This window comes from Chaetodon trifascialis, chromosome 3 (assembly GCF_039877785.1).
Source record: "Chaetodon trifascialis isolate fChaTrf1 chromosome 3, fChaTrf1.hap1, whole genome shotgun sequence".
Classification (NCBI taxonomy): Eukaryota; Metazoa; Chordata; class Actinopteri; order Chaetodontiformes; family Chaetodontidae; genus Chaetodon; species Chaetodon trifascialis.
Genome location: NC_092058.1, coordinates 16,545,877 through 16,573,724, shown reverse-complemented (window position 1 = coordinate 16,573,724; position 27,848 = coordinate 16,545,877). Strand labels below are relative to the sequence as shown.

General features: G+C 41.5%; 3 protein-coding genes across 7 annotated transcripts; 2 read left to right on the top strand and 1 right to left on the bottom strand.

Annotated features, from left to right (window-relative positions):
- Nucleotides 1-464: 464 nt before the first annotated feature.
- LOC139329206 (ras-related protein rab7-like) lies at nt 465-9,272 on the top strand. The gene is made up of 6 exons (XM_070959392.1): nt 465-832; nt 5,327-5,389; nt 6,811-6,937; nt 7,060-7,278; nt 7,538-7,666; nt 7,846-9,272. The coding sequence occupies exons 2-6, from the start codon at nt 5,337-5,339 to the stop codon at nt 7,939-7,941; spliced, it is 624 nt and encodes a 207-aa protein (XP_070815493.1). The 5' UTR covers nt 465-832; nt 5,327-5,336; the 3' UTR covers nt 7,942-9,272.
- A 1,147-nt stretch (nt 9,273-10,419) lies between these two features.
- On the top strand, nt 10,420-13,887 carry arpc4 (actin related protein 2/3 complex, subunit 4). Of its 2 annotated transcripts, none has more exons than XM_070958413.1 (6): nt 10,420-10,496; nt 11,948-12,066; nt 12,206-12,317; nt 12,460-12,555; nt 13,040-13,210; nt 13,428-13,887. In XM_070958413.1, the coding sequence occupies exons 1-6, from the start codon at nt 10,494-10,496 to the stop codon at nt 13,431-13,433; spliced, it is 507 nt and encodes a 168-aa protein (XP_070814514.1). In that variant the 5' UTR covers nt 10,420-10,493; the 3' UTR covers nt 13,434-13,887. The 2 variants fall into 2 exon arrangements, with proteins under 2 accessions (XP_070814514.1, XP_070814516.1); XM_070958415.1 differs by having other exon boundaries at nt 10,422-10,496; nt 13,040-13,217; nt 13,447-13,887.
- Nucleotides 13,882-27,848, bottom strand: pfkfb4b (6-phosphofructo-2-kinase/fructose-2,6-biphosphatase 4b). 4 transcript variants are annotated; one of them, XM_070958412.1, is made up of 14 exons: nt 27,667-27,848; nt 20,360-20,476; nt 20,173-20,269; nt 19,782-19,848; nt 19,592-19,666; nt 19,457-19,513; nt 18,976-19,097; nt 18,689-18,896; nt 18,447-18,593; nt 18,252-18,356; nt 18,013-18,142; nt 17,751-17,813; nt 17,225-17,289; nt 13,882-15,125 (listed from the first exon to the last, which is right to left on the bottom strand). In XM_070958412.1, exons 1-14 carry the CDS (start codon nt 27,707-27,709, stop codon nt 15,066-15,068), a joined length of 1,356 nt encoding a protein of 451 aa, XP_070814513.1. In that variant the 5' UTR covers nt 27,710-27,848; the 3' UTR covers nt 13,882-15,065. The 4 variants fall into 4 exon arrangements, with proteins under 4 accessions (XP_070814513.1, XP_070814511.1, XP_070814512.1 ...); XM_070958410.1 differs by lacking the exon at nt 27,667-27,848 and adding an exon at nt 21,775-22,027; XM_070958411.1 differs by lacking the exon at nt 13,882-15,125 and having other exon boundaries at nt 17,031-17,289; nt 27,667-27,785.

Sequence of the window (27,848 nt, the reverse complement as noted above, 5' to 3'; positions counted from 1 at the left end):
TTTTCTAATCTGCTGTTTCCACAGTGAAGAATGAACTTCAAAGCCTCAGCTTTTAAAGGGGCACTTCATTGATTTTACACATGAGGTTGAGTTTACTGGTCATGCACTACTCAGCCAAAGTCTCAGAGTTTGACCCATTGTTTGTAATCTATCTTTTGTGAGTCCCCCAACTTTAAGGAATGAAATACTAATTCATTTGTAATCTTAAAACTATGATATCTATATGCATCTTAACAAAGATTCCCCATTAACTGTCGCATTGATGACAAATCCCTCAAAACTTCAGCAGAGTCTGAACATACAGGTTTTTAGTGGTTGTAGTTGCTCCATCAAAAGGCCCCAAACTGCAGTTATTCCTACAGAAATACTGCTGATTTGATTAGTCTGCCACAGACATACAAGAACGTTGTCATGAGTGGGCGGGGATTATTAGTTAGCTGCGTCTGACGTACGACGCTAGCGTTGTTTTGGAGGAGGAAGTGAAAGGGGAACAGAAGGCTGGGGGTAGCAGATAGTTAGCTCGCACACAGGCAAGCAGTCCAGCAAAGTGCCAAATTTACACACCAGTTGTTGATAATCTGCCAAGACAATTTTCGACACGGGTTTTGTAAGTGTTCACGCCAAGGGCAGCGCATTTTTCTACAAATTTGAAACGAGGTATTACCAAATTGACGCTAGCTTACGAGTGCAATACCAGCGAGCGAGCTAGCTAGCGAACGTAACGCCTAGTTAGCAACTAACGCTAACTGTCCTGAACAATAACAGCTAGTTCGCTCGCACCCAGGTCGTTTCCCGTCAAGAAGTCGCCTCTCCGGTGTGTTACAAGTTGAAAGTAAGTCCTCGAAACGAGAAAAGTCTGTTCACATGTGTAGTATTTTTTAACTCATCAATTCCTCTAACGTCCTATTAACGCCGACGCTATAACGGCTAATGGTGATGGTGCAATGTTTTTCGAGAAGCTGGTTGGCAAAAACAAGGCCGGCCTGTGGCTCCTCTGGGTCGACTGCAACAAGGAAGGGGAACCTGGGAGACGAGGACCGCCGGTCTGTCGGACAAAGCGTCGCCAAAAGATGGAAATGTTGATTTCTGTAAATACTTTGACTTTTATTTGGCGTTCATGCATACATACGGTGAAGGAGGGGTTGCGGGGTACACTCAACCTTTCACCTCAAATCTCCCAATTTCTGGATGGTTGGCTAATCAAATGTTGAGGTGGATTTTGGTGACATGTCTTGATGGTGGCAAGTATCGAGTTTTGTCCACGTCTCCTGTTGACATGCTGTATTAGAGAAATATGCTGCATCTCTGTCGTAGTGTTGCCAGGCAGAACTGTCCCTTTCCTGTTTTTTTCTATGTCGAACAGTTTTTGTTTCTGTTGTGACTCATTGGTACTTAATATAATGATCAACAACGCCCTTGACGTGTGCCAAAAAGCCTACTGAGATGAAATGTAACCTGAAACCTATTGCCGCCCAAACATACAAGTTCTTATTCAAGTACAGATGTCGTCTGATACTCACATCAAATCTAGTTCTCTTTACTTTTTCTTCATTGGTTTGGTTTTTAAAAGCATACTAATTACATAACATTCAGAGTATGAAGACTGATACTACTCTGTGATTGTGTTTTTAATGATTATTTGCAGTCGTGGCATCTTTTCCTACACTGCCAACAGCTCATCTCAGGTTACTTGATACTCAACTTTCAGTACCTGCTTGGTATCTTGAATCAGCTCTAATTTGAGATTTACTCAGTTTACCCCATGAGTTGGCATGAAGTGGTTGATTCTTTGAATACAGTGATTCAGCACCACTTTTGTTCACGTGGGCTTGTCGTGGCTAAAATGCCCGAAATTTTCTTTTCACAGTTGACATTGTAGCGTACACAGCTGTGTCTAATTTTACGCTGCGCTGTGTACCTTCCAGTTTGTTCCGCTGTACTGGAGCACTTGCGTGTTTATAGTGGAGTGTCTAGATTTGTCTGAGGGCTTATGTGGAAAGCAATATTTTTCTTCAGACTTGTTTTTCCAGTTGATACAGCACTGAATTACATCAGACAGAGGGTCAAAATGTGTTGCTGAGTAAGTGTTGGGAAGATATTCCTTTTTAAAGCATTATTTTATAGAAATCCTTTATGCACAAGACTTTGACACGGCTTTTCTAGTGTTGTTGTTTATATTTTCCATTCTATCCATTTTCTTTTTGTTAACCCTCAGCCAATGGAGCATCTGTTTATCACATGGGCACTAACCAAGACAGACTGAGACTGTTTCTTTATTGATCCCAATTTGGAAAATTATTATGTTGCAGTAGCAATTTAAACATACAGACAAACACAAAATACATACAACAATAAAGATGGCCTACTGTCATGATGCATGGAGATGGTTCTGAGCATTGAGAAACATCTGAAGTCAGTCTTCCAAATCTATATTTAGTCCAGCGACTGTTTGTGGGTGTGCATGCATAATCCATATCAGAGGTGATCTGTGAAATTCAGCAGCTTGTGCTAGTGATTTACAGGCAGAGGGGAAAATGTGTTGGGACTTCTACGTCAGTCCAACACATGACAGTTTTGAACGCACATTTGTCAATATGGATCTTTGAACAGTTAGATGTTAATATCAGCCAGTGCTGTGATGGTCAGTCAACACTTTAAAACTTTCTAATTATTGATATGATGCCTAATTTTTAGTTAATGTGGCATATCTAAAAGGGAATAAACTAAGAATTAGACAATTGTTAAACTTTCTGTGTTGCAATAATGATAATATGTCTGATGGAGCAGTTATGTGTCAAACTCATAAAAGTAGACAGGGTATGAAGCGCTACCAAATATACTTTTTCTCAGAAGATAAAAAGCCCCATTTTAGTAACAGTACTCTGTGTAACAGTACTGTCTAACTTTTTGAATGTTTTAATGCAAGATGATGTACCAAAAAAAGACTAAACTGCCAAAGACACATTGGCTACTTAAATCCAGTAGCACTCATTTTTTTAACACAGAGTAATGGTGAACTGAACCATCTAGAGACGGCAAATTATTACATATACATATATTTTAAAGGCCAATTTAAACAGTGCAGTATTTGTTATTTTTTGAGTGCTGTCACCACATATTTCCACTGACCTGCAGATATTTTCTAACAGTTTTTTTTATTTATCTGTATTTAAATTCATTTAGTTTGTCACAAAAATGTAGTAGTGTCAGTCACATCTGTCAGTTAATGTTGGTGTGTTAATGTGTTTCTTCAGTCCTGTTTAATTCTGACAGCATAAATGTGAGTGTTGTTGGTGAGAGGCATTCACCTGATTTGCTGCCTGTCAGAGATGATAGTTGGCATTTAGCAATCAGTGTTTTACACTATGCTGTTTGGTTAAAGGTTAAAGGTTAAAGATCTGAGTTTCTTCTGTAATCATGTGACTGTGGTCTGACTGTGCCTAGTCTTCAGTGATGAGCTGTTGTTTATGCTTCTGTCAGCCAATCTTTGCGTCACAGTGTGGCAGTCGCTGGAGTGCTGTGCTCAGTCCATCCAGAAAGAACGCAAGTGGACTTTCCAGCTCCTGAATGGAGCTGAAGTGTTTGTGTCTTATAGGCTTAGTTTGAGAATTTGGATTAACTTTAAGGGCTTCTGATTCAGTGTGTCTTTTGAATCAAGGTTGTGTTTTGTTTTTTTCCCATATTTTTGTTTGGAAAGTTTTCAAAAGTTGTGAGTATTGCTCATATTCCATAATTGTGTTAGACCAAGAACCTGCTTGGGTTGATTGAGTGGCATGTCTAAAATGTCTTTTGTGCTTTGTGCATGAAGTACATGTTCAAGCTTCTAGCTTCATTGCCGTAAAATTATGAAAGTAATCACATGTTTTCCCTCAATTAAGGAACAGGCAATTATTTATTAAAAACATTTTTGTTTACAAATTAAAAACAGTGTCATACTCACAAATACCTAATTGTCTATACACTGTGTAGTGTGCATACCCATATACCAGTTTTGCTTTTGTGAGTTCAGGTCATTCAGTGTGTTGAGGAAACACTGTATCATAGAGTGTGCACACACACACAGTAGACAGTAGTAGTTGCATTGTGCTCGACTGTGTACTTGGCAAGAAAAGACAACTGTGGGGGAAAAAAAGATAAAGCAGCCTCTTATGAAATAGGTTTATTTTAGTCTGTTCTGTCAATTGTATATGGATCAAGTTTAAAGATAGCCTCTTAAATCTGGAATGTAGCCATTCCTTTGTTTATTTTACTATCCCCACACTTCATTTTGTAGTATGAGTTTCCCCCATGAAGAGTGAAGTCATTATGTTTTTGTCTGCCCTAATGAAACACTGGAAGAAATGGGGTATACTGTAGATAGACAGAAGGCAGAATGAGACAAACAGCATATCTAGACAAACTAAAGATAAGCCTCCGTCACGTTCCTCATCTTTTACACCAATGATCAGGATTGTACCTATGGTGAAGAATTTGCTTGACTCCAGTGTTAACATCACAGTAATTGCTCTTATGTCACATATGATTGCACTATTAACTTCCTGACCTTTTTTGAAACATGGTTTCATTTTCAGAATGAGTAACATCAGATAGAGGGGGGAATTACAAAATTTCGTTCATGTATTGGTATCTCAGATCATCATTTTGATGAGATTTGGAGGAAATGCTGCTCACTACTGCTTTTGAAAATCAGAAATTACACAGATTGTGTAAGTAGCAATGTGTCTGACTGACTGGCTCAAATCACACTTGTTGCGTTGTTGAAAACACCAGGATTTCTGCAATATATTGCAAAAATTGTCAAATTTGTGCCTCAGTCTTCAAAATGACATTTAAATTTACTTTTGGTTAGAAGTGTTACACATAAAGGCCCTTTATCAGTTACAGTGTTGTGTAGTGTACTGAGACCCACTCATGCTATAGTATGTTGTCTGCTTAGTGACAGCTATATCAGCAAAAAATGGCAGATGAGTCATTTGGATTGGACTTGTAGTATGGAGAAGGAGTCAGTCCTCTAGGAGGTAACTTCCTGTGGTGCGTGAGAGAGAAAGAGTGATTTGTTCCTCGTGATTCGCCTAACAGCTTAGGAAGCACATGACTGGCATGAATGGCATTCAAACCTGATTGGTCCAGGGACAAGGAACTCTACACAAATTTGTGGTCTGAGGTTTTCCAAAGAGCCTGTCTGCATAAAACACATTTAGCTTTGTATTGATTGTATTGTGCCTGAACCATATGAATTGAGTGATTAATTTGTGACTTGCAATGAAGAGGTTAGGAAGGCATTGAGTTCACTTTGTATGCTGAACATGTTGGTGTCTTTCTGCAGCTGTTGAAAAATGACATCCAGGAAGAAAGTGCTCTTGAAAGTCATCATCCTGGGAGATTCTGGGTGAGTCACAGCGTGGCATATTTCATTTCTACATGTGAAAACCAGTAATGCAGGATAGGAAATCATCATCATCAGGTGTGTTTTGAAAGTTGTTTGGTGGGGGAAAAAACCTAAATGCCAAGGTATTATTTTGGTTTTGAGTTGAGTCATTGAAGATTATAAATGAGTTAGTGTCATTTCCTTGTTGGCAAGAGTTGTTGCTCTGTCATAAGCTGTAAGGCAGAGCTCTGCTCTTTCCAAATGCACCACTACTGTTTTTCAGTAATTCAGTGGTTATGCAAAGATTAATCTTAGGGGGCACTTGATGTTTCACAGCCTTTCTTAAGATATTTCAGTTAATAGACACAGGAGCTGAGCAGTGCTGGGGAAAAAAATGCCATTTTTACTGATTTCATTCACTGATAATGTGATAGTGTTTGTCTGATTGTTGGTGGTTTCCTACATTTGATACCATGTTCTATAAGTAAAGCTAGATAATTTTCCAGCAATGTGAAAAAAATCAATGTTACAAATAATTTCATCACTTATACTGTACTGCAGCCTTTCAGACAAGGAAAAAGAAACATTAAGCTACACTATATTACGTAACTACGATAGCCAAGATCCCAGACAGTATCTGCTCATTTCTTGCAATATTGGGCCCCATTTACACTTGACATTTCAAGTGTCTCGTATTTGGATAAAATCCAGGTGCGATTACCCACATATGTGTTTGCATTAGCCAGTTCATACGTGTGTGCATCTGCTTTTTGCCACATGCAAACCAGGGTCAGAACTAGCGCAAGTTATGTTGGTAATGCAGCTGAATCCGTCGGGTAACTGCCAAAAATGTCAGAAGAAAAATAACCTATGCACTTCAGCAGTTTGGATGCAGCAATAAGCAGTTTAGCTGAGTAACTAGCAATGATCCATGAAATAACAAGCACATGGATTTTTTTGCTTGTCTCCATCAGCCATACAGATCATACAGTGGTTGCACTGGTGTGGAACCAATAGCTGCTTTCCTCCTGTTTCTTTATATGTGACAATGATTAATGATGGTTAATCTGTGTAGTCACATCAGATGCCACTGACACATGTGTAAAGACCCTGTAAGTGGTTACTTTTCCACAGACTCACATAAGTACTTAGATTTGGGAGGTGATTTGAACAATAAGATTTCAGTCCATCTGTAACGCCTCTTGGTTGCATTTACACTTGAGTTTTTTGAGGTGAGATAGCTCTCTGATTTACCCAAGATGTAGTGATAAAAAGTGTAAATGGGCTCTTCCTTACATGCATATATTGCCCAGCTCTTAATGAATCTAATTACGGCATATTTAATTCGAGCTATCAGTCAGCCCGCACTGCCTTTTTATTTTGTTCTTGGTTTGCCATCTGCAGGATCTGTTATTCTGCTGTTTGTTGTCTTCTACTCTCAGTGTTGGAAAGACCTCCCTGATGAACCAGTATGTGAACAAGAAGTTTAGTAACCAGTACAAAGCTACAATAGGAGCAGACTTCCTGACCAAGGAGGTGATGGTGGATGACCGGCTTGTTACAATGCAGGTAAAGCATAACTACACCAGGAAAGGCTACACCTTAGGGCATTTAGAGCATGTAAATATTGTTAAGATTTGCAGTAAATCTTGTCCATTCAATACGCTTTCTGTCTCCTTGTGGTTGTCTAGATCTGGGACACAGCTGGCCAGGAGAGGTTCCAGTCTTTGGGTGTTGCGTTCTACCGTGGAGCAGACTGCTGCGTGCTGGTGTTTGATGTGACTGCGCCAAACACCTTCAAGACACTTGACAGCTGGAGGGATGAGTTTCTGATCCAGGCCAGCCCTCGAGATCCTGAGAACTTCCCCTTTGTGGTGCTAGGCAACAAGATTGACTTGGAGAATAGACAGGTTGGTATGAGTGGGTACTTCCTCTGTGATGAATCGATTTTAAGAGTGCTCGGTCTTAAGCCATACTCATACGTACTCCTTAAAGATAGCCTCTTAAATCTGGAATGTAGCCATTCCTTTGTTTATTTTACTATCCCCACAAGAATATGTGAAATAGAATTTAGTGTTCCTGAGTTTTTCTTTTGGAGAAAACCTTGAATCCATCCATATAAACTTCAGCTCACCATGTTGATGAATCTCTTTCTCCTCATACATACAGGTAACCACCAAAAGGGCCCAGGCTTGGTGTCAGAGTAAGAACAGCATCCCCTACTTCGAGACCAGCGCCAAAGAAGCCATAAATGTAGAACAGGCATTCCAGACAATTGCACGTAACGCCCTCAAACAAGTGAGTTACAGTTGTTTAAACTGACAAACAAAAGGCAGTGGAGACGTGTGCTTCGTTATGAGCAGATCGTCATGCAATGTCCATACAACAAGACCTGTAATAATATCAATCCAGTTCTTGACTTTCCTACGTACATTTTCTCCTATGCTGATTGTTTTCTCTCTTTTGATGCCTGCCAGGAGACAGAGGTGGAGTTGTATAATGAATTCCCAGAGCCCATAAAACTGGATAGGAATGACAGAGCTAAACCTTCAGCAGAAAGCTGCAGCTGCTAAGGGACAACTTGGACCGTCTTCTCTCTTGGCTTTCTGAAACACCCTGTCACCAGTTACATCACCTGCACCTCGCTCCCAGGGAAAGGGCTTCCCTATTGGTCTTCCTCCTTCACGCCGCTGTTCATTCCATCGACACAACCCATCACGCAGTACGCTGCACATGGATGTACACCCCCCCTCCCCCACGTAGTACAAAAATGAATACACTAGCGCACTCTATTAAAATCCGCTGACAAACCCAGTGCCCAAAGATCACACAAGAGAATAATGACACCCCTTCTGACCTCACAGTCCCCTGACTCAAGAGTGAGTGATCTCCTCCCCCGCCCACCCATGTTTCTGACTGTGGCCCCTGACTCTCACACTGAGTGGGCAAGATGGAGCCATGTTCAAAGAGTGCAACAGGGAACTCTAGATGGACTGGCTGATGCTCTGTAATGTGAGATGATGTTGGCTAATGTCAGCATCCCAAGAGTCTTCTGTCTTTCTGTTTTCACTTTGCTTTCTTTTGCCTGTCTGTCAACAAATAATTGAGTTGAACTATACGTATATATATATATATATATATATATATATTTTAATTGGCTGATGTTATTTCTTAAGCCAATCAGAAACACATACTTGTTTTTTTGCACTTTCTTTTTATGTTTTTGCCTTTAAATGTTCTAGAGGGATGACTGATTTTGGGCAACGTCTGCTACCACGCGCCTTTTGGTAAGCTTCAAATTACACCTCCTCACTTGGGTTTCCCTGCCAAATATCCCCTAAGAATCTGTTGAACACTTTGGTGATTGTACTGCCTTTTCCCCTCAAGGCTGCGTCTACATTGGTTTATAACTGCCTCACACTGCAGAAGAAATGTTCATAAGTAGAATTTAAAAGTTGATAGCGCAGCCACAGCGTAAAACATGCATTAATTCCTTGATATATTAATATTTGCCTTTTATGTAACATTACTTGTACCGCTACTATTACTGCTGTATGTGTTTATGTCCTTCATCAGACATCTTTCAATGCTATGGAATTACAATGTGTCACCAACACGGCATACACCTGTCTTCTGTCATGTCTTTGTTATTGCTGTTCGGCTTGTAGCTCAGGTTGGCTAAGTACTTAATATTTTTAACGGATTGTGCATTACAGTGTATAGATGGTAAAGGTAAATGGCTGATGGATTGAACTGAAATGGATGGTCTCTCTTTCCATTTAAAGAAAAGATCCTACTTTCTGCCGTGGTATTACTCTTTCTCCTTATAGAAACAAAATCACTGCGATGCCAATGATGTTGTCAAAGAAAATTGGGACGTCAAATAATAAAATTCTTGAATATATCAACGGCTCTAGCATGCATCTGTTTTGTTTGGTTTGTTTCTTGCGATGTCTGTTTAGACCTCACACATAAAGTGCTTGATTGACAGCTCCCTGACTCTCTTGTTAGTGTAGCTGCACCCTCACCTGTACACCTTTATGATTCACCCGTTCTATATTTCCTATGTGATAATCAACAGTTCACTCTATGGTGAGTAGTAAATTCAAATCTCACACACAGCATCTACCCTCAATGTCAAAAGAGGTCAAATCAGCCAGAATTACGAACTTGAGGGTTTACCTGGCCTTGAATATGGCCAGCAGCCGATGCAGTTTGAGTTGCCGTAGCAGGAAAAACAAGTGTTACTAACAGCATCCAGCAAAGCATGACCGTAACATCAACGTGCACAGTATCAGGACCCTGAAACTGAAGCAGCTGAGTAGAGTTCAGTTATTATTCTTTTTATTATTTACCCCCCCCCGCTGTGAGACGCTTCTGTAGGCTTTTTTCACAGCAGACATTTTGTGTGACGGCTTTAAAAATGGCTGCATTCCTCAGAGGTGAGCCAGTTCCAGGGCCTGGGTTTGTGCGTGCTGGCTCACTGTCAGGGCACCTGTGTATTTCCTGCTTTGACAAATCAACTGTGTCTACCATGAAAGAGGTCTCTTCAAATTCAGCTATAATCCAGTGTGCAGACACTCACTGAATCTTTTTGGCTTTGCCTCGTGGGTGAGGATCCCCAGCACAACCTCACCTACTTGTTCAATTATATTTCCTGTAAACTTGATCTCCAGCCATGAGCTAAATGCTGAAAACTTCAACATCATCATTCAACTGTTGGCTTTCTAAAAATTTGAGTATGCGCAAGATTAGTACAGACACTCAAACTGTCAAATCAAATAATATGTAGAGCAAATATTTGGTGAAAGCAGTCAGCAGCGTGTTTTGTCTCCATGAGCTTGTTATTCTATGGTGAGGGGACAAATAGGAATTCTTCTGCTCTTTCTGTAAAAACAGTATTATTGAAAAAGACAGTTTAATTACATGTATAGAAGATTCATAATATTTACTGCTAAAGGGTAATTTTGTTACCTCGTTGTTTTTTATTTCTTGGTAAGTGCCCAAAACTGGGCTTTCTTTTCACCATCCGGCGCTCGGAGGCAGTGACTTCCGGTGTGTTCACAGAAAAGCCCTGACAAGTGGAGCTACTTCCGCCTTCAGCCACCTCTCATCATACAGAGACATGGTAAGAGAAATTACACATATGTGCTGATAAACCGACGCTGTTTAACAGTTTTAAACATCAAGTTCGTTACCGCTCCTCGACTAACAATGCATCCATAAAACAGGTTTTCCTCGAGTCTTATCTGTGCTAGCCAAATAGCTAGTTAGCAAGCTAAACAGCTAGCTAGCTAACAGGCTAACGTTAGCTTGTCGGTTTCCTAGCTAAAAGAGAGCACATAGTTCTCGTCCATCATAATGCAAACAGATGGGAAGTAAAATGTTGTAATTATTGAGGGTGGTGGTTGCACTCTAACACTTTGTTGCTAAGTAACATAGAACGCGAACTACAAAGATGGACAGCTGGTGAACCAGCTGAACTGATGTTGATACACCCGAAGATGTTGTGTTGCACCCTCTGCTTTAAGAGAAATATACATTATTTTAGTTAACATTTGTGTATATAGGTAATAATCATAATTAGCAGACTGTTTTGCTGCTACCAGCTGTCCAGTGCATATGTCAACACAGTGCTTACCATCTGAAGGCTGCCACTGGCTTTATTCTTCTAGTGTTGGTGGACTCACTGCTCAGCTCTGGCACCGCGGTTTGTCACTTATTGTCACAACACTGGCTCTCAATTTCAAGGATGCTCTAAATTTTGCGGTGATGGCATTAATGTCTAGTTTGGGTGTGGCTGTGGGATGTGTTGGCTCTGAGGAAGCGATTCAGCAGTTGTGTTGCCCTTTTTCAAAAATTCCCAACTAGACAAAAAAAAGAAAAAGGAAAGACGGGGAAAACAAAAAGGAGAGAAACGAGAAAAAAAAAAAACGGTGACACACACTTAAAGTAAGACGTAGATCAGGTGATCCTGTGTCAACTTGGCAGTATTTTATATGGAGCTGCATTTCTTCACAAATTGAATGTTCATTCCACGTGACATGATTTTAATATTGGCAGAATTTCAGTGATGTTTCGCAGTTTGTCACACCTCATGGTGTTACAAGTGACGTAGTTGATTAAAGTTCTTTGCTCACTTATTATAAGATCTTTAAAAATTTAGCTTTCCACAACGCTCAGCTTAAGGGCATGCTGTTACATCATATAAGGTCATTTGAGTAAATTTTTCAAATAAGCTGTTCAGTTAAACCCTGTGTGACGTGTTGTGACTTTGACTGCACTAGTCTCTATTATCTGAATTCATTGTACAGCAGATCCAGAGTTCTCCAAATAGTTTTTCATGTCACGAGTACTTCCCTCAGTTTCTAACATTAGCAACCAGCGGACTCCCAGCAGTCCATGGCCCTATACTGCACACTCTCATCAGGTGAAGTGTAACCAGGGTAGAGCGTGTATTTGAAACTTGCTGATCCACAGGACCTGCCACAAGTCAGTTTCAGTTGCTCCTGCCTGTAGATTCAGACATTGTTTTTTAGGAATGATAATCAATGTCTGTTTCTCGCTCTCCTCCCTCAGACGGCAACCTTACGCCCATACCTCAACGCGGTGCGTGCTACTCTCCAGGCCGCCCTCTGTCTGGAGAATTTCTCCTCGCAAGTGGTGGAGAGACACAACAAACCAGAGGTGGAAGTACGGTGAGTCTGTCACTGCAACTTTGAGTTTGACTTTGGAGCAGTTAAATCCAAGCAATGCACGACATCTGAGCTCCGCCTCTTAATGCCCGTGGACTGATTGTGTGACACAAAATGATTGTGTGCATTTCTCCCACTTTAGGAGTAGTAAAGAGTTACTCCTCCAGCCTGTGATCATCAGCCGTAACGACAAGGAGAAAGTTCTGATTGAGGGCTCCATCAACTCTGTCAGAGTCAGCATCGCTGTGAAGCAGGTCAGTCAGGCAGCTGTCCGGGTGCCAGCGGTTATGTGTTTAGACCCCAGTTGGTTGCTTAGCAGTTAGCAATTAATGTGATCGATGTATCTGAACTGTTTGCGTGATCCTGACTCTTCTTTCAAATAATCTGCTGCTGCAGGCCGATGAGATTGAAAAGATTCTGTGCCATAAGTTCATGCGTTTCATGATGATGAGAGCAGAGAACTTCTTCATCCTGAGGAGGAAGCCGGTGGAGGTAGGGAGGTGTTGAAATGGGTCACATGTACAGGGTTTCCACATGTTTAGCTATGGATAATTGCTCAAAATATCCTGATAAGCAGCGAGTTGTTCTGCAAAAGGTAATGTGGAGCAAAAACGCAAATGACTTTGTTATATGAACTAATTTTATAAAACACTATGTTCTAGTCTAGTTAATGTAGTCAGGCAAAGGTAAAGATAAACAGGAGTTCTGTCATCTAATAACCTGAATGGTTGGAAGTGTTGAACACACCACGAATGCTCCACTTCACACAGACAGCTGGAACAAATAGTGTTTTTTAAAACTACAAATAACAGATAACATTTTGTCTTTTAATGTGTTCCACAAATATTCATTGTTTTGTCGCAAACAGTGGGAGCCTTGATTTACTTTAGTGCCAGTTATTAAAGGTTTACCATTTTCAGCTCAAGCTGACAACTCGATTGTTAACAGGTTTTTGTCGTCCATCTTCATTTCACAGGGCTACGACATCAGTTTTCTCATCACTAACTTCCACACAGAACAGATGTACAAACATAAACTGGTGGACTTCGTCATCCATTTCATGGAGGAAATTGACAAGGAGATCAGCGAAATGAAGCTGTCTGTTAACGCCAGGGCTCGTATCGTCGCAGAGGAGTTCCTCAAAAACGTAACTAGTCTTGCTTTTTTTCTGTCTCACTAAACTACAAAGGTGTTTTTTTCGTTTTTGCATTACTTGCACATTAGGGTGTCTATGAGTTTTGTATGAATGATGCTTTTATTTCAGCGATAGAACATTCTTGATAATCTAGAAAGAAGTAATACACTTCTTCTTCATCTGTTATTTTTACTGTAGCTTAGACATTGTTTTTGTTTTACTCTTGCAGTTCTGAGAGAGAGAGAGAGAGAGAGACAGAAAATCCAGGAATACATTCCCTCTGCAGTCTTTGGCCGTCACTGTGGAGCGTTCACATCACAGGGCAGAGAGGAGACACAACACGATGAGGCCTGAGAAGCAGACACACATAAGACGAACAGTAAAAGATGTACAGGCCAGTGGTGTTTTACCCTTCCACCTCATTTGTAATCGATAGTAGTGAGCGCAGGGTTAGATGGATTTTTAAAAATAATTTAAATGTTTTTTTAAATATATATATATATATATATATTATATGCACATGAATTTAATTTTGCTGTTTCGTCATGACCAACTTTAAACAATGAGGGCAATCAATTGGCGCACATTTGTTGTCACGAGTCCACAGAATAAACCCTATTGTAAATGGAAATAATGAAAATAAATATAATTGCTGTCATTGAAGATAAATAAAAACATTATCCTTTGTATTTTAGTGATTTTATTTATTTATTTTTTATGAAGCACAAACAGCAGCTCTCTTTTTTTTTTACCTCAGACATTGAAGGTTTATTGAGATTGACAGCTGGAGACAAGGCCTTTAGAATTATATTCAGTACAGTAATAGACAATATCAAATGTAGAATATTGAAGACATTGGACAAATCTCTTCAAAAAAACGACATTGTGTAATACATGTTGATTAACACACAAGGCTTACATCAAACAAACATGCGTGTACAGTTTGCACGGTGCCGTCACGCTCTCAAACAGGAAGTCATGTTAATGATAAAATCACTTGTCAATCAAATGCTGCATTTTTAAGTGACAGAATTACAGCTGAAGATTTGTCATTAGCATTTCATTGCATGTCTTAGAGACTGAAAGCCCACAGAGTCCATCCCAATTCCCTTTTGGTCCAACCATAATGATTACAGAGGAAGGGTCTCGCGTTAAGATTTTGGATTTCCAGAATGTGAGCTACATCTTAGAGAACAGTTCCATTCACAATGCTGTTTTCCTTCCTTGTGGTTTAAGAATTTGAGCTTCACCGCTGCAATGCTGAAGATTCATCTTAATCTTTGTTCACTCAGAGAAGATGCGCTGAACACAAAGGCTGCCCTTTTAATGTAATTCATCAACGAGCACAGAAAAACAAATTCAAAAGCTTCTGCTCAGCAGTCAGGGATTAAGGACTTAACTGAAGCAGTCACAGTCCCCTCACAGTTTTCTTGGGGTTACGATTCTTGTTTTTCATATCACAGAAACATCTTCAGTAACACCGGAAGCATATGGCAGTATACACAGTACACACTCTAATGTACAACAGATATTAAATAGAATCTTGGAAAAAGATGCTGAAAGTTAAGGGAATATTAACATTGCAACAACAACAGTAGACTCACATATCAAAAACATTGGCATTTTCCTTTAGTTTTCCTCACTGGGAGTTGAGCTACAGCAGCAGTACAGTATCATTGACAACAGATGTATAAAAATGGACAACATGGAGTGAAAGTGCTTTACAGTTCGAGTGTGGGAAAATACTCATCAGTATCCATGAAGGAGCTGCCATGGTGAGCAGGTGAACAGCACCGTTCCCATAATGCTGTTCAGGGGCCCGAACAGAGCGGGACGAGGTCTCGGCCGGAACAGGAAGTGCAGGAGATTAGAAGTGAGCGGGGACCGTCTGCAGAGCGTCGTCGCTGGTGCGCTGCACATTCACATTCTGAAACATGACGAGAGGAAAGGACTGAGTTACACTCCTACGGTACTGATCCAGCATTCACAAACCACAGACCTTTGCTTCATGTGCACATCTAAAACGAGTCAGACACATTTAGTCTCATGAAAGCAGAAGTTGTGCTTTCATGTGGTATTCACACAGTATATGAATGGAAGTTGTGGGTGCCCCTTCAATGCTTTTTAAATACGTTTGTGTCATTAAAAAAAAAAACTTCTACTAGATTTCTAAAGAATTTAAACATGGAGTCATTTTGTGCCACAGAACTATATAAACTACTCCTCTCAAACAAAAGTTAATCTGTCAGTCCAGAGGAAAGCATTCGCTGTAGATAACTATTCACTACTTTCTGCTTTCCTGAGACAAATCATTCAACTGTACTCAGGCCCTCACTGACATGTGTGACATATAGAGAGCTGAATGTTGAGCAGCTTCGCTATAACAACCGATCACTTCACATTTTCACCAGGAAAAAGTAACAGGAGAAAGAGAACAAGGTTTTTTTTCAGTTTGGATCTTTATATTTACAAGCAGTACACCTTGACAAAGACAAAAAATGTGATTTAAAAAAAGGTACATTTGATGCAATAATAAAATCGCTTGTTATTCAACAAGTGGTAAACACCATTAGTGATGATTTTAGAGTAAACAGTAAACATTGAGTCTAGTGATTAAAGTTCTAGTCAGGGTTTTTTTGGTGGGCATCACAGCTTGACCCTTCACATTTAAACAGGTAAACAAGTGTTAACAGAGACCATGTTTAACAGAAAAAAAGAGTATTACTGCAATTAAAGTGACGCTGTTTGTCAATTCATATGCAGCAAAAATGCATGTTGAGGACAAATGTGTTTGTCACGTGTCACTTGTACACATAGGTAGAAAAACAGCTAGGTCATATAACACACATGTAAATAACTTCATGTAAACACAAAACACAATCAGGGTAACATTTATTATCAAAAAAATGCCCAATGATGAATTCTACGGTATTTAAAGACAGGTTTAAAAACAACATTATGAAATGTGCTTGTTGTCACGTTCTCTCATTCATTCATCATCATATTTAATCAGCCACTGACACACACACACACAAACGTTTGTACTTCTATACTTATGAGGATCTTCAGTGTCAGTGCGTTCCCTCGTCCATTACTCTCAACAGACTTTAAACCTAATTCTAACCTCAACTCTAAAATCAAGTCTGAGGCCTTAAACAGCCCTGTCCTAAAATATGTCCTCACTCCAGAGGTCTACTCGTCAAATTGGTCCTCACAAATATAAACATACAAGTACACACACACACACACACACACACACACACACACAGAGCTGAGTGATTTGTCCTTCAACTGGATTCCAGTTATGTACTAAGATGGGAAACTGAGGAAAATACGGTGGCTCTGAAAGCTCAACACGCTCCATGTGCAGCTTTTAGAAAAAAAAGGGTGTGAAGTGAGAAACACCAAATTCAGAAACGTGGCGAAAACGGAAAACAGGACTGAATACAGAAAAGTGAATGTGGTCATTTTCTGTCTTTGCAGTGCGTTTCTGTGTTGTGTATGTTTTCTTCATTTTCTTGTTTTGCATGTGTTTTCTTCATTTTCTTGTTTTGCACGTGTTTTCTTAAGTTGCAGTGTGTTGAGCTCTCCGGGCCACCATAGGAAAACCTGAGAGGAAACCCCCCCCCCCCAGCATGATTCTGCTCTCACTGAGAGACAAAGAATGAAAGAAAATGTTAAAAGTGAGTGCTGACAGGATGGAGGTAGGAGTGCCTATGTTAAGTGACGTCACAGTTATCTTGGTTGCTGTCAGGGATCACTGGTGACAGATTTACATTCTCTGTGCGAGAAGAAGACGAGGACGGATCAGCACTGACTGCTAAGACTGCTTCAGGACACTAAATACGACAGAAGACTCGCTGGAAATCACAGAAAGTCACACACAGGTGAGGCGTTTACAGCCAGGCATCCTCCTGACTGAGTCCCTGCTGGAAAGCGCAGTGAGGTGCATCACGCCTGAAGGGGATTCGAGTTGTCTATGTCGTCTGCTGAGAGAGATTTCTGTGCGCTGCCTGGGATACCTACCTCAGGTCTGTCTCTGTGTGTGTTCACAGAGTCCACGCCCAAATAGACGGACTCCACTTTACATCCTGAGTGAGAGCAAACAGCATGAGGCTCATTAGGAGCAGGCCCACAGGAAGTCGTCTTCAGTCATGGCTGTTCAACTACTTTTACATTGGACTGCAAATAAGACTATTTTAAATCATAACATGCCTTTCATGTTTTAGACAACATGATACTACAAAAAAAGCATAATAATAGTCCAAATCATGTCATTAAAAGCTACGGCTGCAACTGACTATTATTTTCATTAGCGTTGATTGTTGTTGATCATTTTAGTGATTAATCTGTGAGTTGTTTGGTCTATAAAACCCAAATATATTCAGTCTACTGTCAATGGGAAACAAGGAAATATTCACAATTAAGAAGCTGGAATTTTTTTTTAATTAACTCAAACCCAATTTCTCAATTATCAGATTAATTAGTGATTGACAGCTAATTGATTAATCCCTGCCACTCTAGTATAAGCCTAGAAAATGACAGAACTCACCGTAAGCCATGGGGGTCAACTTCAACACGGAGTGCAAAGGGCACTTAAGATAAGGCAACTCATCTGTGGAGGCAGAGACGGAAAGTTAGAAAACACCTTTCAGTCATCAGTTTCAGGGTCAAGGTGTGCAGCATGCTTCCATGTAAAGGTTGGGAATGGAGCACACTGCATTTCAGTACACTGCAATTTAGCCTGAGGTGTATCGTACATGTTGATATGCTTCTGAATTTGGTCCTCGTCGCCCCCTGTAAGTCCTCCATACCTGCAGTCTTGTCCAGGAAGTATGCAAGAAGGCAGCGCATGACGGCCTGGTGACAAATGACCAGAACGTTCTCCTGCCTCTCCAACTCCATCATCACCGGCTCCAGTCGCTGCACCAGGTCCTCATAAGACTGACGGAGAATCACAGACCCGTCAAAAACACGCTTTTCAGGACACAAACAGACACATCCACCTCTTGAAATAACCATAATGAGACGTTTGGAAGAGTCACTCTCTCACCTCTCCTTTCGGATAGCGGTAGCGGTACTTGTCTTGGTCTCTCAGTGCAAACTCCAGAGGGTAATGCTCCTGGATCTCCTCATACATCATTTCCTCACACACACCCTGTGTAAAGAGGAGAGATGATGTGTTTAGAGTCGAGCGCACAAGTGCTTAAAAAGGTCGTCGTTTCGATGAATACAGGAGTGGACGTACAGCATCTATTTCGTTGAGAGACTTCCACTGCTCGTATGGCACTCCCAGGCACTCGGCTGTCTGGATCGTCCTCTTCATCTGGCTCGTCCACACTTTCAGGTCTTTGATGTTCTGGTCCTGGATGAATTTCCTCAGTCTTTTGGCAAACTAGAGGGTAAGAAGCCACAAAAACCACACTGACACATCTTTCAGACCGCACTTAACTCACACGTGACTCACGCTCTCATTATACAAACACACACCTCTTTTCCTCTGGCAGACAAGCCAGAGTCTCCTCCGATCCGTCCCTTGATGTTGAGGTCACTCTCGCCGTGGCGACACAGGTAGATGGAGCGCGGCGTAATGTGAATGTTCATCAGGTAGTACACGATTCGGCTTTGGATGTGGTCGAGGACACGGTTCACCAGGTAACGCCGGCCCACATCCATGATCTTTATGTAGGACAGATCCCTGGAGCGAGAGAGTCTAATCAGCCGTCTGCGATCATTGTGAGGATGTGCTGAATCTGACCTAAGTTATTTATCCTCACCTGTCCAGAACCTCGTCCAGAGGCTGGTAGGAGGACTCATAACACTTGATCCTCTTCATGAAGTCCTCAATGGCTTCCTCTGTGTTGCAGTGGATGTAGTCTGGGCTGCCCAACTTGACCTGCTATAAAGGCAGAAACACAGGAAACAGAAGTGAGAGGAGGAAACAGGAAGTGAGCTGTCTGACTCTGCGTTAGGCCTTTTTTGATTTTGTTTTAATCTAAACCACATCTCGATCATCTTCGAGCTCTACGCCAGGAGTCTGACGAAGCCTTCCTGTTACCAGGTTTGAAGGTAAACTGCTCTTGGATTTGAACTAAAACGCTCACATCTTTTGAAAACTTAGCAATGCTAACGTGTTGGACACATGAATTTGTTAGATACCTTTTTTTTTTTTTAAGTATCACTTATGTCAAGTCATTGTTTGCTTATTCTGCTTTCAATTATTTATACTGGATATAATGTGACAAAGACAGAGCTTACCACTATATTTTGTGCAATGACGTCTGGGTCCTCACACACAGACTCCACAAAAAAGACCTGGAATTAAAAGACAACATAGTAAACTTCATCGAGTCGAAGTGACTGACTGATACAACACTGCCTCGGTAAACTTACCTTGAACCCATTCTGCTCCGCGAACTTGACGATGGTCCCTCTTCTTTCTCTTGTTGTATTTGTGGCATCAAAGACCTGAAACAGCAGGACAAACACTCGTTATGCAGCCCTTGTACAGCCCAGGCCAGTACATGTACTCATATTATGATCATTTGCCATGTTGAGCTTATGGACAGCATCAAGGACTCACCGCCACCTGTCCTCCTTCCACACTCAGGTACTGCCGGACATCATTCAGTGCTGCCATTGCACACTGACTGTGGAAACACAGCAGGCACAGTGTCAGTGTAGACTGACAGACACATTCAGATCATAATTAAAAATTGTGTGTGCATACAACTTTGGTAAGAACAATGAGTCAAAGCAGTAAGCTCTCTGGTGGCAAACAGACAGTTTGGGCAGTATCATCAATGTTGATGTTTCCATATGAAGCTCCTCCTTTCCACTTGAAGGAGCTCTTATCAGTGGGTGGAGTCTTTGGTTGGACTGAATATCTGCAGACTGCTGTCTCCTCATTGCGCGTTGGCTGGCCGTCCCAGCGTGATATTGGCTGAGAGCTGGTGAAGTCAGTGCAGACTTACCGTCTGATTTTCAAGCCCTCTTCATTATCTGGACGGAAGAACTCGAAGGACTTGTAGATCTTCAGACACTCCCTCCGGTACTGGCCAACATTGAACTCTGTGACAGATGAAAATGTATTTTAGTATTTAGTATTTTAGTATAGCTGGCCTCTGCTGTAAATGTGTGTGTCGGGGGTGTAGCTGGTACCTTTGGTTGGCACACCGATCCAGTTTAAGTAGCGTGTGAGCTTCTTTGAAATGTAAGTCTTCCCTCGGGCTGGAAGTCCCACAGTCACAATGAGGGTCGGGCAGTTTGTCATACATACTGTGAGAGAGAGAGAGAGAGAGAGAGAGGGAGAGAGAGAGAGAGAGAGAGAGAGAGAGAGAGAGAGAGAGAGGAAGAACGATTTTTAAGGGATTTAACTCACCTCTCACATTTTATTTGCTAAGCGTGGCTCGTTCCATTCAGCAGGAGTTTAATTAATCTTGAAGGTTGCTCATAATTACAATAGACAGTGAAAACACTTGTTGGAAAGACTCCAGCTCACTCTGTGTCACAGTGACACACATTGACAGAGAAAACCGCAGCCAGAGAGCAGAGACAGCATCACTACTACAACTGAAAGTGTGAACTGACTGAAAAACATGTCACATGCTTCTCCAGGCGCTGAGATGTCTTATCAGCACTTTGGATTTATGTCCTGTCAGGGCTTGAGAGCAGCTCTGGAGGAGAATGACAAAAGATGAATGACAAATGGACTAGGTAACGGATATGAGGACGATACTGAAACTGTAATTTGTAATGTACTAGCTGAAAAGTATTGGCAAAGTGACAAACTCTTGCTGACAGAAACAGGAAAAACATTAATTGTCACGTCCCTGAGGCAGATTTCCTGCAGGATGGCATCCTCCTGCTGTTCACTGAGACACTCCCTCATGTCACAGATGATATGAGAGGAGGGATTTTGGACTGATGTCTACAGACTGTCTTGCAGTGCATATTGCATGCTGGGCACAAAATGATTAGAGACACCAGTGAAGAAGGTTAAGGGGCCAGATGTAGGACTGGACTGGCTGCAGCCTGTTTTAAGAAGGAAAACAGCTGAGCTTGACTCAGCAAAAAAACAGCCGACCTGCAGAGAGACAGCAAACAGACTGAAACTGTAAATTAATTTATTAATTAATTTTGTAAAAATAAAAAAAAATTAAAACACCTGCTCTCCCAGATCCAGACCAACGGGTTAACTCCATCAGACACGCTGGCTGTCAGTGGTGGTCCTGGCTAAACTGATGCATTTGGGTCACGTGTGCCTCATATGCCAAATTCATTTCGACGAGCTTGCAAGTATTTCCCCCGGCGCGATTAAAACGTACCAAGCCGAGACAAGACCAGCATGATGCAACATTGGCCAGCACAAAAAGGCGAGGATATTCAACACTTTCTTAGTGCGCAACATCTGAAACCGCCGCGCGTAAATGTCACATAACGGAATATCAGAGCGGGCTCAGGAAAACCCGCCTGGAATAAGATATGATGGAAAAGATGGAAAGAATATTAACAGACGCCCCTCATCACCTCCCAGTCACATCCTTTGCGGCACTTGCCGGCCAGCTGCATCTTACCACGTCTGTGAGCGATGTGCGCGTTTTGGCACGGCATCCAGATCTTCTTGAGCGGGTTCTGGGTGAGCTCCCGCGGGGAAGTCTCCAACATGAACTCTTCGTTGTCCAACATGTTGGATGTTGGATCATTGATGTTACCCTCCTAGTGTGATACTGAGGCGATGGGCTTTAGCCCTGTCAGTCTGATTCAGCAGGCTGCAGGGGGGGAAGGATGTTACATATCAGCTGAGGAACAGCAGTTTCTCGTTACCGTAACGACTGGAGACAGCGCGCACAGAGAGGGAGGGGCAGCAGAACACGGAGCCAGGTACAGGATGTTTATGTGCTGAACCAGCACTTGAGTCGTGTTGTTTCATATTACACTGATGCATTCACCAGACTGGTTTCCAATTGAATTAATCACAAATGCACTATTTCTTAGACGGTGGGAAGGCACGTGTATAGGTACTGACAAATTTACTCAAAGAATAAAAGAGAAATGCAATTTTTTGACAAAATAATCCTAACTCAAGATCTACTTATTAGCTTCTCCAGCTCTTAGAAATAAATTCAATTGTCTAATCCATGGAAATCCAAAAGAGAAACACAGGGATGCCTTCCCTCTGCCAAACATTAAATAGAAAGGTACATGTTCAGGCATGGGAGTTTGTTTTTGTTGTTTTTATAGCGTGGTTTGTTTTTGATGTGATGCTTTACATTTTCCTGAACTTAATGCAGTTTAAATTAAACAAATACAATTTTTTGAATCCTTTTCACACTCCTTTCCAGACCATAAGCAGACATCCACACACTCCTTTCTCAGAAAACCCCTTTTTAAAGTTACCGTAATGATGCAGAGAGGGAGACAGGAAAGGCAAGCTGAGAAAAAGCAGATCTGAGAAGAAAAACAAGTGTTCAGCTGTTCACATGCAGCACACATGGGCACTGAATGCAGCTGAGCACTGGACCAATCAGAGACGAGAAGAGAGGCCCAGCAGCCAATGGGAGAGGCGTGTCGACAGCACGGAGGGCGTGCTGACTGCTGGGAGCTCAGATAAACAACATGATGAAAACTCTGCTAACCTCAGGTTTTACAGGACCCAGTCGCGGCCCCTCAGTCAAGATCACACAGTGTGGTCTATTTGTGTCAGAAGACGTCAACAACTTCAACAATACACACACGTTAAGCAACACACAGCAGGATATCCTGTCAGAGAAGATGTAAATATTTTGTCAACAAAGGATTTCAATCAGCTGCTAGTGCACTTGGAAAGAAGAAAAAATGTTCAGATTGTGCGCCATTATTATTATTATTATTATTATTATTATTATTATTATTATTATTATTATTATGTATTTATTTTTAGAGCAAGTCAGCCAGATGTGATGTTATTGTTATTTGCTGCTTTTCTCGATTTAATGTCATTGTGAATTGAATATCTTTGGTCTGTTGTTTGAAGGCGTCACCTTGTTCGCTGAGAAATTATAATGGATATACTGTCTTTCACAATTTTCTGACATTTTCTAGAAAAAAAAGCCCACCAATTAGTCAAAAAATTGATCAAATCAAGTCAATCAACTGAATTTTTTCATTTTTTGTTGTCTGACCAACAGTTAAAACCCAAACATATTGAGTTTGCAATGACAGAAACACAGAAAAGATAATATTTTTTGTTACATTAATGACTGGAACAATTCATCTAAAACTCAAACTATTGCAAATCAATCTGTAGATCAATTAATTACTAAGTACAGTTAAGTCCTCCTCCTCAGGTCCAGTTACAACATAAATGTCTTAGTTTGAATTCATGTTTGACTCTTTGCAGCAGCATAAAACCACAATATGAGCAACTAACATTCGCACAACTTCTGGCGTTTGCTCTCAGCCTGACGAGACTTACTGTAGTGTCAAATCCGTGACACCAGGTGGCACTGTGTGCTCACTTTAAAAGGCCACACATTCAGTCAAGTAGACAGCAAAGAGGAAGACGTGTCTTACTAAGGAGAATTGACTCCATTCAGAGTCTGATGGCAGCGAAGTTATCGATTCAGTGTCTACAGTGACAGTGAACAAATCCAGAGGTCAGAGGGCACTGCAGTCAGCGGTCAGCAGGACTAATCCCATCAGCAACACACTACACCTCAGAGCCTCCAGCAATAATCACTCTCAATAATCACACACACACACACACACACACACACACACACACACACACACACACACACACACACACACACACACACACACACACACACACACAAATAGACAATCTATCTTACAACCACATACAGTAAATAAGTGAAAAAAAACAACCAAATTACTGAATGTATAAAAACAAGTTTACTGATCTACCCTGCTCTCTATATTTCTCCCATGTCCCCGTCAATATCAAATAAATTCTTAATTAAGCTGTATTTGTTTTTAAATCAGCCTGTTTTACGGGTAGAAAGGCACATAAGTTGTTTCTGTGTGTATCTGTTGTCTGTGTATTTCACAATACTAACATACCATAACCACTTAACAATGGCACTTTGACTCTCAGTCACTCATCTATTTCCAGACCTTAACGAGTGGGACGATATGAAAAGAACAGAAAGATTCCTTCAGCCACAATTAAACTGTATCAAAACTATAAACTCTGCATATAATGAGGATCAGAGGTCACCAACACAGTTCCACAAACAATGCCTTGAATTTTATAAAGTAGCTTTTATAACCATTGCAAACAGCGCTCGGGTGTGTCAGATCAGGAGTGGCAGCATTTATCAACCTCCTGCCACATTAGTTGCTGGCTGAAAAGCTGCATTTCTGTAACTCTCTGGTTTTGTTGTGTTGTGCGTCTAACAGAGGAACAGAAGAAAACACAGCGTCTATAATCTGATAGAGATTGAGGCCAGACAGCATCCAATTGTTTTATTTTAAAGACTTCAGGACCTCAGAATTTTGCTTTCAGCTGACCTTCTACACTACAAACAGCAAAATTACACCAACATGTGACGGATATTTGAGTTCAGATGTAGCTATCACCTCGAATGTTGCTGTAACAGCCTCCACTCTTGGTGAGATGTCTAAACTTGACTGCAGGGATTTAACACATGCTGATGTTGGGCCATACGGTCTGGCTGGGAGTCACCATTGTTCTCACACTAAAGGTGTTGGATGGGGTGGAGGCCACTCATGTTGGTCTGCACCCAACTTATTATGGACCCCATTTTGGCAACAGTCTGGGAAAGAAGACTTTTCATTTTTCAAGATTACACTGTCCCTCTACACAAAGATGGAAGCACACTGTGGTCTGAACTATGCTGTTCCATTAAGACGTTCATTAATTAGAATTAACAGAGCAGGAAGAGACAAAGGATGGTCACATATTTAGCATGTGTCTGCGCTCTGCCCTCTGTTTTAGCTTTTTGTTTATCGGATTTATAACTAATCATTCTTTTCATTATTGACTTATTTTTTCAGTGATTCATTGATTGGTATCACCTTAAAATGGGCGGCAATCTCTGAAACCCAAACATATTAATTTTTCAGTGTGTATAAGCTCCCACACTGAAGAGGCTGCAGGCGGAGATTTTTAATCATTTTGCCCTGACAAATGAATAAACAATCACCTGATTGTCAAATATGCAGACGGTTAATATTGCGGCGATCAAAAGTGATTAATGGACTAATATTTTGGCACATTTTGTACATAGTGTAATGCAGAATAGCTCTCTTATTGTATTACATGCTTCAGTTTCACGCGAGCATAAACAAACAAGAAAAATGTCTTCACTGTATAGAAACATTGCTCCATTTGCAAGCGTAAATATACAAAAATAAGACAACAATCCTGAACTTGAATGCTCCCAGATGCAAAACATCTGCGAGATGAGTGCACCGAACAGGCATCCAAGTACTGCACAGGCATTACACATTACACATGTAGGCTACAGCTCTGCCTGAAGCCTATAATGAGATTCTGAGCGAGCTGGTGAACTTTCCCCCAGATAGAGAGCAGACACAGGGAGGGAGGGGGGAGCTGCAGAGAGTGAGGGAGTCAGTGAACAAGGAGGAGAGGGAATGATTTATCGAAATTATTCAGAGTAGGGATGTGATGACGACACAAACAGAAAAAATAAGGATTATTTACGGAAAGGTGGAAATAGAGGACGAGGGAAGGCACATTTACTGCAGTTGGCTGAGGCTTGGAGACAAACATCCTGTGGGGTGGACAGCCTCCATGGAGTGCATGTGAGGACATAAGCTGTGCTGGGTCTGCTGCACCCACTGAAGCATATTTCTATCCATCTGCAGTTATAAGCACACAAAGGCTATGAGGGCACTCTTGAGACGAAAAAACTAACTCGATGCTTTCACAACCAGCGTCTTCTTAACATCAAATTTACAGCAGATCACTGTTAACAGCAGGGCCAGCTAAACATGCACGACAACCTTTATCGCCATACTGAAAAGATAAAACACAGAGTAGCTGTTAATATATGTTCTTAAAATAGACACACCAAGTACGGCACTTTCTGGCATGTTTTTCCTGTTTTTCTGCTTAGCCCCACCTCTTTTTGTGTTGGCGAACAGACAGCCAGCAAAGCACATCTCCTACTCACCAATACAGCCTGAGCTCTGTTCATCCCTCCTGCATCTGCCACAACAGCTCGGCCTGCACATGTTAAGACCACTGTGACCATATTCGTTCAAGCAAATCACTCCCTTAGGATGCAAAGTCTATCAGAGGGTTTGTCCTCTCTGCCTTGCATTTGTCAACACAACAGCACAGTAACACAATATTAAACAGACCCTCCAGGCTACATGGCCAATAGAGTTATGTAATAGCCTATTCTTATAATAAGTGAGTCATTGGTTTATATAGGCCATAGTATTAGCATTGGTTCAGATGCTCTTATAACGTTTTACAGCATGTCAAGCATTCATCGAGGAACCTCAAACAAAGGAAAAATATAGTAGAGTTGATTTGACAGCGTGTAAAAGTAAACACACAGAAATGCTGACTGACATGTTTACAGCAGCATTCAGGTACATTTCACACAAGGCAGCATCTGCTGTACCAGGATTTTGAATACAAATTAACGTTGAAATCTGTCCTCCATCTGTCCCATCCACCGCTACACATGGTGTGAAAAACTTGTCAGTAGGTGTCTGCAGTAAACAGTAAGCACACAAGAGTCACTGCAGCACCCAAAGAAAGGCTCAGGAAACAAAAGTATTTTAAAAAGCAAGTGTACAGTTTCTTTTAAAAGCCAAACTGCTGTGGTATTTGCCTTGTGGTCATGGTATGCACAGATCTCATCATAAGTTTTGCTCTCTCCTTCTGCACAGTTTGATCAGACTGTATTTCCTACACACTATCTTTGTGAGCAGTCCCATGTCAGTAACTATGTCCATCAATTCCTCAAACAGTCCCAGCTTGATCAGATGGGATCTATAACTTAATACAGATCAGTGAGTGGGATGATGATGATGATGTTCGGAAACCTTTGCAAACAGTCAGTGTTTACCTCTGGTTGTCACTCTCTGAACTGTCAGTCCACCAGCTAGCTTACTGGCTAGCTAACGAGCAGCTGCAGCCTGGCTCAACTGCAGACAGGAAGATGCTAGCTGCCAAAGCATCCCTGGCGTTTGCAAAGTGGCAAACTACCTCTTTGCAAAGCAAAACCTGAAATACCAAGCCTTTCCCACATTTCAGGGCTGTGTGCCGCAGTCTGTCCCGCCTCTCCTCGGTAGAAACCCTTGTCAGCTCTGAAACGTGCCTACGTGACACAGACTTGTTTACTTCATCCGCTCGCTAACACAGCTGCGCTGTAGCACTCACCGCACACAATGTCGACTGACTAAGAGTGTCGAAAAACACAAGAAAAAGAAAAGTGACCACTCAGCGGGAATTTGCACCCTACCTGCCCTGTCCCGCGTGTGTCTCGGGCGGCAGGAGCCCCTCATGGTCCCGGTTTAAAGCCTGTTCTTCCCAGCGCGGTGAGGAGCGTGCGTACCTCCGGCAGTACAAGCAGCAATGAATGAAGCTGGGCTGAGGAGCCGAGCACTAATTTCCGCGACCATACGCACGCGCGCACACCCACTT